At 34.3% G+C, this 11,816-nt stretch overlaps 1 protein-coding gene across 1 annotated transcript; it reads left to right on the top strand.

Annotated features, from left to right (window-relative positions):
* Positions 1–633: 633 nt before the first annotated feature.
* LOC120204408 (oleosin 18 kDa-like) lies at positions 634–4,335 on the top strand. The gene is made up of 4 exons (XM_039204504.1): positions 634–992; positions 3,687–3,738; positions 3,986–4,051; positions 4,171–4,335. The coding sequence occupies exons 1-4, from the start codon at positions 634–636 to the stop codon at positions 4,333–4,335; spliced, it is 642 nt and encodes a 213-aa protein (XP_039060435.1).
* The last annotated feature ends 7,481 nt before the right edge of the window (positions 4,336–11,816 follow it).

The following is an 11,816-nucleotide window of genomic DNA, read 5'->3' as shown; positions in this document are numbered from 1 at the left end:
TTAATGATATTATAAGAAAACATCAAATCAACTAAATTAGGGTTTGTAACTTTAGGTATATTAACAATATTGTTATTCTTTGACTTATTCTTTAATATTGAACTTGCACTTCCAAGTAAATTCCTTTCAATATCGGTGCAGTAAATCTGAGTAGTTCTCTTTTTCTTTCACTCATTCTTTAACATTAAACTTTCACTTCCAAGTAAATTTCTTTCCATACATTTATAATCTAATTTTTAATCATCAATCCTAGTAGAAATAGTTCGCTTTTTTAATTTTTTTTGTATTTTTATCATCAATTGTAGTATTTAATCATCAATCACTGATTTTTTTTTATTTTTTCCTCTTATAATCTAATTAATTTATTTTTTAATAAGTATTCTTCTTTTCGTATAAAACTAGTAGATGGTTTTATTTATCTATTTTTATAATATTTTTATCAGGGTTGTTATTGTCTCTTTAGATCTAAAGAAAATACATTCACGCAGACCACATTACACTACTATCTATTAAACAACTGTCACCAAACTCCACGCGTCAGCCCCTCTGTTTCCTTAAATGGAGAGTTCATTCCCTCATCTTTCCACTCTTGTTTCCAGTGAGCCAACAAAACCAGCCCCTAAAGTATTAGCCATGGCTGAGCACCGCAAGCAACTCCACCGAACAGATAACATGAAGTATTTCTTCCATGAAAATGGTCCCTCCACATCAAAAGTTGTTACAGTCGCCACGCTCCTTCCTATCGGTGGCACCCTTCTCTTGCTTTCTGGTATGAGCTTTATTGGATCTCTCATAGGCCTTGCTATGGCGGCGCCAATTTTCCTGACTTTCAGCCCAGTTTTGGTCCCTGCTGCTCTTCTCATTGCCGGTTCTGTAGCCGGATTCTTGACCTCTGGAGCTTTCGGGATCACTGGACTTTCATCGCTGTCGTGGATTGGGAATTTTGTCCGGGGCTATATGTATCAGCAGCTGCAGAATAAGAGCCAGGATCCGTGAGGATATTGGCAAGACACATGAAGGTGGAAACAAGTCCGTGGATTCGGCTGAGACATATATGGACAGCATATAATATTAAGTCTGTTTATGAACTTGTGCTACTTGCTCCATGTGGTTGTAACTTGTAAGCGTCACTAGGATGGCAAACGGTATAATTTCGTGGATTCCGCATCACACCCGCTTCAATTGGGATTGGGGCGGGGATAGGTATAATTTTAGTGGGTAGTAGGCGGGTGTGGATTTAGAAAATGGTACCCGTCGCGGGTAGTGGGCGGGTAATGGGTTTGACATCTTACCCGTCCCGCATCCGCCCGCCCAACTAAATATCCAGTACATTTTGGACATTATGAATTTAGGTCTAATTTTATAGACTAATTTATAAATCCTAATATTGTATAAGATATAACTTGTTATTTAACCAAATATTAGGGATAAGTTAAGTTTATGCATAATTTTTTTTCCTTTCATTTTCATTACTGCGCCGATCTTCAAAGGCAGTCTGAGTTCTACGTATTTCTCAATTTCATGTGTTACTATCAAGTTTTTACCGATCTTCAAATGATGTTGGATTTTGTGGTGTTTTTGGTATAAAGGATTCACTGTCTTAGGATATTGGAAGAGATTGTATAATAAAATACTCATTTTTTAGTTAAAATGTCGAAATTTTATATCAATCTGCATGCATTGATATTGGTTGGAACAGTTCAAAACTTATCGAAACTGTGTAAACGTATTGAAATTCGGATTGGAATGTAGCTTAGACTATTTGATATCAGTTTAGGGAAAAATGAGTAAGTACACTACAGCAAAAGTGTTCTGTAGCGGCTTTTTCAGCGGCGTTTTATGATAAAACGCCACAAAAGTATTACATATAGCAGCGTTTTCATTTCAAACGCCACAAATTGATACTTTCGCGGCGTTTTTTGTGAAAACGCTGCAAAATAGTATAAATATAGCGGCGTTTTTGTGAAAAATGCCGCCATATGATGGTATATAGTGGCGTTTTTTCAACAAACGCCGCAATTAATAATAGTTTTTGCGTCGTTTTTAGACAAACGCCGCAAAAAACATTTGATATAGTGGCGTTTTGTAAAAACGCCACAAAATGTTAAATATATTATCCTCCATTTTCTCCCACCCAAACCCTAAAATCATTTCAACTCTTCTTCCCTCACAGTTTCTTCTCTGGTACAACAACAACCCTCACACGATTCCAAGCGACGTCGTCTTTTGTCTATCCCGGCGACCAAATCGGCCCTCTCCGACGAACTATAACACAATTCCACGGTTTGATCCTCTTATCTTAGCTCCTGATCTTTTTCAATTTGTTTTGGTTGGTATTATGAAAATGGAGAAAACCCAGAAAGCTAACATATTTGAGAAAAAAAGAGCAGGTCTTGCCTTGAGTAAGAGAAATTATCGTCGGAATGTCTACGTGGCCTCTACTGTTACTCCAAGTAAACATTTATATCATCTATTTAAATATATTTTAATGTTTGATTCAATTCCCAAGCACCTCCAATCAAGTTTTATACTGTAGGAGGAGGGTCGTTATTTGTTTCAAGTGAAGCACTGAAGCGCGCAAGGAGTCTTCTTGGTGAACCGGAGGTAGGGATTTATTTGGTGAAATGGATGAAGAGTTTCTCCATATAGAATTTACACGGAGGAAAAACTTAACGATGCGTCGTCAAACAAGGAAAACAGCTTTCCTACGTCCTTTCCCCACGAAAGAGCAATGAAGACTAAATTGTACTGAACAATATGGTGAAGACTGTTTATGCATAAGTACTTTAATGTTTCTAAATTATAATGTATTTTGTTTTTAAGTAGTTTTATGCATAAGTACTTTAATGTTTCTAAATTATAATGTATTTTGTCGTTAAGTAGTTTTATGCATAAGTACTTTAATGTTTCTAAATTATAATGTATTTTGTTTTTAAGTAGTTTTATGCATAAGTACTTTAATGTTTCTAAATTATAATGTATTTTGTCGTTAAGTAGTTTTATGCATAAGTACTTTAATGTTTCTAAATTATAATGTATTTTGTTGTTAAGTAGTTTTATGCATAAGTACTTCTGTTTTAATTAAAATGTATGGTTGTAACTTTAGGTTATGTATAGAAGAAATGAAATATTTAAAATATGCTAATCTAATATAAATAAAGGTATTTAGCGGCGTTTGTATCCAAAAACGCCGCTATATATTAAACATTTTGCGGCGTTTTTAGATATAAACGCCGCAAATGAGTAGTACAATAACGGCGGCTTTTTACAAACGCCGCAATAGGTGTATTATATAGTGGCGTTTTTATAAAAAACGCCGCAAAATATTTGTATTTTAGTGGCGTTTGTATGAAAACGCCGCTATAGACTTCTACTTTAGTGGCGTTCGTATGAAAACGCCACTATAGACTCGTACTTTAGTGGCGTTTTCGTAGAAACGCCGCAAAGTATTAGTAATTTAGCAGCGTTTTGCTAACAAACGCCGCAAATGATGCGTACTTTAGTGGCGTTTTGACAAAAAACGCTGCAAATTTTTAACATTAGTTGTGTTTTTAATTAAAAACGCCGCAATTGGTTACCCTTCAGTGGCGTTTGTATATTTAAACGCCGCAAAGTCCGTTTTAATTCTCCTCTAGCCCTAGCCCTCTTTTCCATCACTATTATCCGTTCCCTCACGCCAATTACAGAAGCCATCTCCTTCACTGCGCCCAGCTTCCTTCGCCTCCAACGTCGTCGCAAGTAGTACACCATTCTTCGGTCGATAAGTAAAATCCCAAATCCAACCCAGCATTTCTTAACCCTTCTTCCCTTGTTTCCCTTCGATTTCTCTCTGATTTCAGACTCGGAACAAAAATTACGCGACGAAAATGAGAAGCTTTTCGCGATACCCAGGTTAGGCTTAGTAGTTGATTCAACGTGAGATGCACATTAGCATGTATTATGGACTAAACCGAGTTAACTTTTCTAATGGGGTTGCTATTGTCAGATTTACCTTGATTTTACAGTTCTTGTTGAAGCAGAAGGAGAAATTTTAGACAACATCGAAAGTCAGGTTTGTTCATATTCTCAAATCTCTTAGAATGGGTGGTTTACCAAGTATTTATTAGTATGCATATTAGGTCGAGTGGTGTGTTTTTGCTTGGCATTGTGCGTTAATGAAATCTTGTTCAGGTTTCAACTGCAGTCAGTAATGTCCAGTCAGGGACGGTTGCCCTTCAAAAAGCAAAGAATCGACAGAAGAGTACACGAAAGAGGATGTGCATCGCCATTTTGATTCTCCTAATCATAGTTGATGTTATAGTTGTTGGAGTCCTTAAACCTTGGAAGAGCAGCTAAGGTACTTACTTGCCTTCGTTCCTCTTTCTTGTTTGACCATGTAGTTATTTCGTACTTGCCTTCGTTCCTCTGTCTTGTTTGACCATGTAGTTATTTCAGAATCGTTAGTTTTTCTTGTATAAATGAATGCAAGTTCCACTTTGTGTGATTCGGTTAACCTTTGTGTGAGTCTCAATCGAACTTGAAAATGTGATCCGAGTTTACCATGAAAATCAAGAATTATTTGTTTTTGAAAATTAATTGAATAAATAATTTGAATTCAGGATGTACTAAAGGATACTGGGTGTGGTCACCCATCAAAATTCTAAAGTCTCGTATTGTAGAGGTATTTTATTTGTACTTTTTTTAATAATAATCTCATTTTAAATCTTGAAATTTCTAATATAACTTTCTAATTTGGTATCCTATGCAAAATCTGTCTTTCCATGTGAACAAAGATAAATAATTTGAATTTTTTACTGTTCAACCATTCAAAAATGAAGAAGAAAAGCGTAAACATAGTTAAATATGTATCATGTATGAGACGAGTGAGACAGAATAGTTAGTACCCGAAAGTAAAGATTGGCCTCTTTTTTTTCCTTTGAATGTTGCATTCTTTATTTTATATTTTGAGATTGGTTAAGCCAAAACCTTTATGAAAATGAGGTATTTCTTTATTTACCCTTTCATGAGACAATCCATTACATATGCACGCATTATTACCCTCAGATCTACCATTAGTTTGCTAAAAAGCTTTCACTTTATTAGATTTGCTTCACCAACTAACAGCAAGAATGAATTTGGAAGAGTAAAGTAACTTACATAAGTGTTACATCTTACCAACAAAATATGTTTCTTACATTATATAATATAGTTCTTTCTTTTCCTTTTCTGGATTGATTTTGCGAAGGAAATAATATCGAATAAATCAAGTGAACACTGGGGGGAAAAGGAAACTGATGGTCTTCTTTATCCTTTATTAGCAACTTCCAAGTTCCTTGTTAATGTCTACATGGTTAGTTTGAGGAGTTTTGAGATGTATTTCGCTTGATCAAACAGATGACACTATAAACAATGTTAGAGCGTTTATAGATTCTGCCGGTTGTGCTTCTGTAAGACCTCCATGTCTGCTTGAACACGTTTATCTATAGATCTGATTCAAACAAGAACAGGTTATTTGTAATTAACACTTGACACAACAGCGGAGATCCAATTTTTAATTTTAATTTTAATCGTTTTATTATAGCTTTATAGTCCAATTTATAATAAAGTGATTTTTATTTGCTTAATATACACACTTTGGTTGAGATCTAAGTTAATTTTATTTATGTATTTTTACCAGTCCTATAGTGACTGCAATTGATTTACATGTTTACTCATAAAGTGTTAAGCTTTTCTCTCTGATTTACATGTTTACATGTTTACTCATAAACTAGTTTTTTAACTAACACTTGTGTTCCTAGTTTTTCTCAGTATTTTCTTTAATTGAGTATCAGTGATTAAAATCAATAATTCATCTGTTTCTGTCTTCGTAGGTGCTAATTGAGTTGTGCATCTCAAATTTTATTCGTTTCTGAGGAACTCATTTGTCAAGAAACAAAGGTAATCTTCTATCCGTTATACTTTTGGGTTACTATTTTTCTATTTTTCTTGAACCTGTCTGACATGGAACAAAGGTAATGAACTCCGTTGTAAGTTCTTCATGCCTCTATCTTTACCATTGAAACATGAGTTATTTAGATATAAATGCTTGATTTCAATGAAACATCTGTGAAAATGATTAGTTCTATACTATGCAGTTTTATATATTCACCCTTATATTTTTATAAAATAACATAGATACACTTGCTCCCATACAATTTTAGTAATTTAAAATTTCATAATGTAGGAGTGATTATTCTATATTCATCTTAATATTATTATGCACTAAATAGGAAGTTCAAAGCTTATGTTTAGGTTCTATTTGTTCTGTATAATATTAGCATAACATTTGTAATTGAAACTCCAGAAAGACGAAATGGAGTCGAAAACTTGGATGGATTTCTCAAGGGTGAGCGTCGAATATCGAAATGGAGTCGAAAACTTTCTAAATTTTGTTCTATTAATGACGTTTTGGGTCTTGAAAGATATGGTCGGGTGCGCTGTCAAGGATCATTCGTTACTCCCACCAAATATTTTGGATCTAGTTCATCAGTACATGTCATCACAGTCTCGATCTTCCAATTAGAAGTTGGTCGTTTAAAAGAAAAGTTAGCTTAGATGGATCAACAAATGGCTAACTTGAAAGCGGAAAATGAAGCAAGGGAAGCAGAGAGAGCAGCAGCGGAAGCAGCCAGAGCAGCAGCGGAAGCAGAGAGAGAAACAGTGGCAGCACAAAGAGAGGCAGCGGCAGCACAAAGAGAGGCAACATATCAGCAGAGATGTGAAGAATTTGAAAAACGACTCAATGATATGATGCTGATGATACAGAAAACGCAACCTCAGAATCCACCATCGTAGACTCATTTATGTTATGAGCATTATGTTAATGTTACTGGACCGTGTTTCACTGAACTTATATTATGTTAATGAAAACTTTTATTTATTATATTGGATTTGATGTTGCTTGTTATGGATATAGATTTTGATGTTATTGTTGTTTTGTTTGTTGGATAATGGAACAGGTTGAAAAAAAGATTTGGGGCATTCAGCATAATTTTTAGAACTGTTAAATTCTGTGTAATTAGCGGCGTTTGTATTCTAAAACGCCGCTATATACAAATCTTAGCGGCGTTGTATTAAAGACGCCGCCAAATCAAACACATATTGCGGCGTTTAAGCTAAAGACGCCGCGAAACCTTAACACTTATTGCGGCGTTTGTGATAAAAACGCCACTAAACATCAACACCTACTGCGGCGTTTCTGGGAAAAACGCCGCTAAAAAGCGACACCTATTGCGGCGTTTGTCTTCCAAATGCCGCTAAATATCAACATCTATTACGGCGTTTGGCTTCCAAACGCCGCTAAATATCAACATCTATTGTGGCGTTTGTCTGTCAAACGCCGCTAAATATCAACACCTATTGCGGCGTTTTTTCTTGAAAAATGCCCAAACTTTAGCGACGCTATTTCAGCGGCGCTTTTAGCGGCATTTGTCAAAACGCCGCATGTGTTTTTAGCGATGCTTAAAAACGCCGCTATAAGTAAAAAAAAAACGCCGCAACAAGCCAGTTTTGCTGTAGTGGTACTAGTTTTATTTATGTGTTTGTTGCTTATGTATAATTTAAGTTTGTTGTCAAGTGGGTCTAGCCGGGTACATCTCTAGTTGGATAGTGGGTGTGGGGATGAATTTGAGAATTTACCGCGTGGGCGGGTGGGATTTGAAAATTTTACCTATCATGGGTGGTGGATTAAAAAATATTAGATGGGTATGGGGATGGGGAGGGGGTATCCGCACCCGACCCGCTCGTTTGTCATCCCTAAGCGCCACTATGTTTTTAAACTTTTATCCGACATTGAACATGAAATATGAATATACCTTTGAGAAGCTGAATATACCTTTGAGAAGGTATTTAAAGCGATACCATTTTTCCTTTGTATTGAATGTGGCTAAACAATTTATGTGTGCCGTTGTTACCACCATTGTGGTCATTGTAATTATGTGTTTCGACACGTAATGTTAAATATTTTCTTTTTTGAAAAAAATTCTCTAATTCTTAAATTTTTATAGAAAATTCGTAAGAATTTTTTAAAAGAAAATATTTTCATTTCTGATACTCTATATATACACAAAAAATTGAAATGGATTATTTCTCTGAATTGGTATGATAAAATTTTCAGAATTTATTACTGTAATTTAAATTCGGAATTTTAAAGAGAAAATTCGTAAGAATTTATTTAAGATTTTTTTTTTCAAAAAATTGAAATGAAATTTCTATACTGTATTTATTAAAAAAAATGTGAAACTAATTATTTTTTTGGAATGGATAGAATTTTCAAAATTTTATTATTGTAATTTAACAATTATTATATTTTTTTTTTGTATATTTCAATTATAAACTTAAACTATTTTGGTTTATAGGTGTAAGTCTTTTTTTTCAAACTGTTACAGTCATTTACAGATTTTTTTTCCCAACTGTTACAGTCATTTACAGATTTATTGATGTAATTTTACATTCAATAAATTAATTCCATAGCTCATGTCTTTGTTTCTCTGTTTCGTCTGCAGAAGTACTTATAAATTAATTAATTTTTTTATTTATATTTTAGCCAGTGTTAACGACTATGTTTGTAGTTACTATTTCAATAATTTAGAAGTTAATTATCGATACTAAAAAATAATGTCAATCCTTGAGCAAGCTTGTACCATTCCTTCCAAGCTCGATGCACTTAACAGTTCAAACTATCGTCGATGGTCCCAGCACATCATCATTTTTTCGAGCAATATGACCTCGACTAAGTGCTACTTAAGCCGCTACCTCAAATCATTACTTCGTCTTTGGGTGTTGCTTTTAGTGTTGTTTGTAATAATTCCACTCCCAATCCCATAAGTCAAGTTCTTCAGCCCACAGGTACCGCCGCTCCTACCAAGGCATCCTTGAAAAAATACGAGGAGAACAACAAAAACTGTTCGATGCTTTCTCCTAAGTCATATGTCAAATAAACTGTTCGATATGTTTCTCAAGAAAAAGTACAAAGGCGATCTGAGACACCTTGGAGAAGTAATAAATTGATGATGTTGGCATGAAGAAATATGTCGTTGGTGAATGGCTAAATTTCCAGATGACGGATGAAAAAAACTATCATGGATCAAGTCCATGACTATGAGAAGCTGATGGCTGGCATACTAGGCGAAGGGATGCAAATGTGAAGTTTACAAACCAATGTTTATCGAGAAGCTGCCGAAGTCTTGGTCCGACTACCACAATTCTTGAAAACAAGAAGAGTGACATTTCTATAGAAAAGTTGTGGGCCATATAAAGATAGAGGAGGATCATTGCCTTAAGGATAAAATCTCAAACCCTTCTTTAATTATCTTTTAAAGTTAACCTTGTGAAATCTGGATCTGCCTCAAGTTCCAAATTTAATAAATCCAAAAATTGGGGGAATCAAAAGAAAAAGTCTTAACCAAAAAAGAGGGTTAACTTAACAAACCAAGAAAAGACAAAGCGTAAGGCAACGCCTGTCAATTGCTATATGCGGACGGGTCGAACACAATATAATACCCCGAATTCTTGGTCAGTAGTTTCAGTCAATCTGAAACCCATCAATAGAGCTCATTAGATTTCCAAGCCATTTTAACCAATTCTCAAGGGTATTGAGCCTAAGGTCTTAGGCTCAAGAGTTAGTTAAATGGTTTTAATTTAAGGTAAAAAGGAGAGAGACCTAGATAGCAATTTATCCATAGTTGTTTTAAAGGTTATAAACCCTTTTATATCCAGAGTCTTCCACGTGAATCAACCCACCTAATATATTCCTTCTTCATCTTCATTTCTCTCCTCATTTCCTCAAGAGTAAGAAAAATGTAGAAGCTTGTTGAAATCCAAGCCTAGTTTGAAGAACCAAGTGAAAGAGATTGAACAAAATTCAAAGGCGAAGGATAAAGGAAAGGTGATTCTTAGTTGATTGAAAGAGGTTTTAACATTCAAAGGATTCAGGTAACACACTTACAACTCCTTCATACCATTAGTGGGTGAATAGAAATGCAAATAGCTTATGTTGAGGATTGAAGAATGATGAGTTTATTTTCATGGAAAATTGTATGTTTTAGGTTCATTATATGTTTTAGACCCTATTTATGCTCCCTTAAGAATGATTGAGGACCTCTTAGGGTCTTTGGGTTATGAAAAACAAAGTTTTTCGTACTTGTTTATGGTTTCTTTGTTCTGGGTAAAATTGTGTTTTCTGGTAGGAGTATCAAAACTCTTTCAAGAGTATGAAACTTTGGATCGTAGTTTCGTAACTCCTAGAAAGTATCGAAATTGGGCATTACAGATTGTTTAAAAAAGTATCGGTACTTATATAAAGTAGCAAAAATTTTGCAGGAGTATCGATACTCTTGAGCTGTATCGATATTTTTAGTCTGTTTTGGGCAAAAAAGTCAGTTTTTTAAAGGAATTAGACTCGAGGTACCCAACACTTCGTTATATCATCAAATAAGACTACAAGTGGAACAATATTAATAGTAAATCAAATGTAGAAACCAAATAATTAGGGTGACATAAACTAGCCTTGTTTGATGCCGGGGAACGATTCGGACACCCGAATTCCTTTAGAAAGCTAGTGGAGTCGAAAGTATTGACGTAATATGGATATATCCTTAGGAAGGGTACGAGGACCTTAAAACTGACTAACAAGGGTGTAAGGTTCGAACACCCATGAGGGTGGGTTAGTCGGGGGTATGGGTATGATACAGAGATTTCGAGGGCCATATCCTCGGTAGACTAGAGGGATGTGTGAGCTCGAGATACAAAGATCCCTTGTTGCACCATGATATCTACCATTACAGTAGAGAATGATATCATGAGGATATTCACTATTGATTGAGAAGCTTCATGTAGTTTTATGATGCACTTTAGTATGGCCTAGTTGTTAGTGTGGTACTGAGCTAGTCAGCTCAGCCTTCGGATGTTACTGTTGGCAGGTTAGTAGGTTTGACCAGTTCGAGGAGCTTTAGAGAGGCCGATGTCCCTCAGACCCAGATCAGAGCAGAGTAGGTCTCAGCATTTTGAAGGGCATGCATATTTTAAACCCTTGTCGTAACGGTTTTCGCCCGGGCACGAAAATTTTACTCGGCGGGAAAAAGTGATGTGAATAAATGTTTTTAAAAAGTTTTTGGGAGTCGCCATCGGCCTTTTGAGTCAGGTAGGTCGATACCTAAAAATTATCTTTTAAAAAGTTTTTAAGAAAACATCAGTTAAAAGATAAACTGATATGCGTTTTAACCAAAGATTCGTTCTTTTTAATAATAAAAAGGGATTCGTGGTCGATTACGTTTGGGGAAGGATTAGCACCCCCACAACGCCCAAAATTGGTACTTATTATTATAAATTGTCTTTCTTTTTAGAAATTTAAATTTTGAAGATATATTTAATTATAATACTGTTATTTCAAATTTAAAATATATTAATATATATATATTTTATAAAAAGATATTTATTTACTTAGAAATATCAGAAAAATGCTTCTAGGTGCTTTAAGACAGCTCTTTCCTTCGATATTAAAAATAAATAATATTAATAAAACATTATCTAAAAATAATAATTTAAAATATTTATTTATTTAAAAATACCAGAAAACGAACATCCAGTTGCTTTAAGACTGCCCCTTCTTAATATTGAAAAATAATAAACATTTTTCTTAAAAGTAATTTATAAATTTAAATTCATAAATAGGATTTTAATAGAAAACAAAAAAAATAAATAAATATTATTTATTATATTTATGACTAAAAATAATAACATAAAGAATTAAGTAATAATTTAAACTTATTGAAATAAAAAAGATAATAAAAAAATTGCAA

The sequence above is a fragment of the Hibiscus syriacus genome, unplaced genomic scaffold, assembly GCF_006381635.1.
Source record: "Hibiscus syriacus cultivar Baekdansim isolate YM2019G1 unplaced genomic scaffold, ASM638163v2 tig00010888_pilon, whole genome shotgun sequence".
NCBI classification, from domain to species: Eukaryota; Viridiplantae; Streptophyta; class Magnoliopsida; order Malvales; family Malvaceae; genus Hibiscus; species Hibiscus syriacus.
This window is presented reverse-complemented; position numbering and strand designations above follow the sequence as displayed.

What these genes read in the sequence shown, in the direction of transcription:
- LOC120204408 (XM_039204504.1), top strand. Translation starts at nt 634, where the DNA reads ATGGCTGAGCACCGCAAGCAACTCCACCGAACAGATAACATGAAGTAT. An exon ending in CAGAATAAGAGCCAGGATCC is followed by an intron (nt 993 to 3,686) that starts GTGAGGATATTG and finishes CGCCAATTACAG; the next exon opens with AAGCCATCTCCTTCACTGCG. An exon ending in TAGACAACATCGAAAGTCAG is followed by an intron (nt 4,052 to 4,170) that starts GTTTGTTCATAT and finishes AATCTTGTTCAG; the next exon opens with GTTTCAACTGCAGTCAGTAA.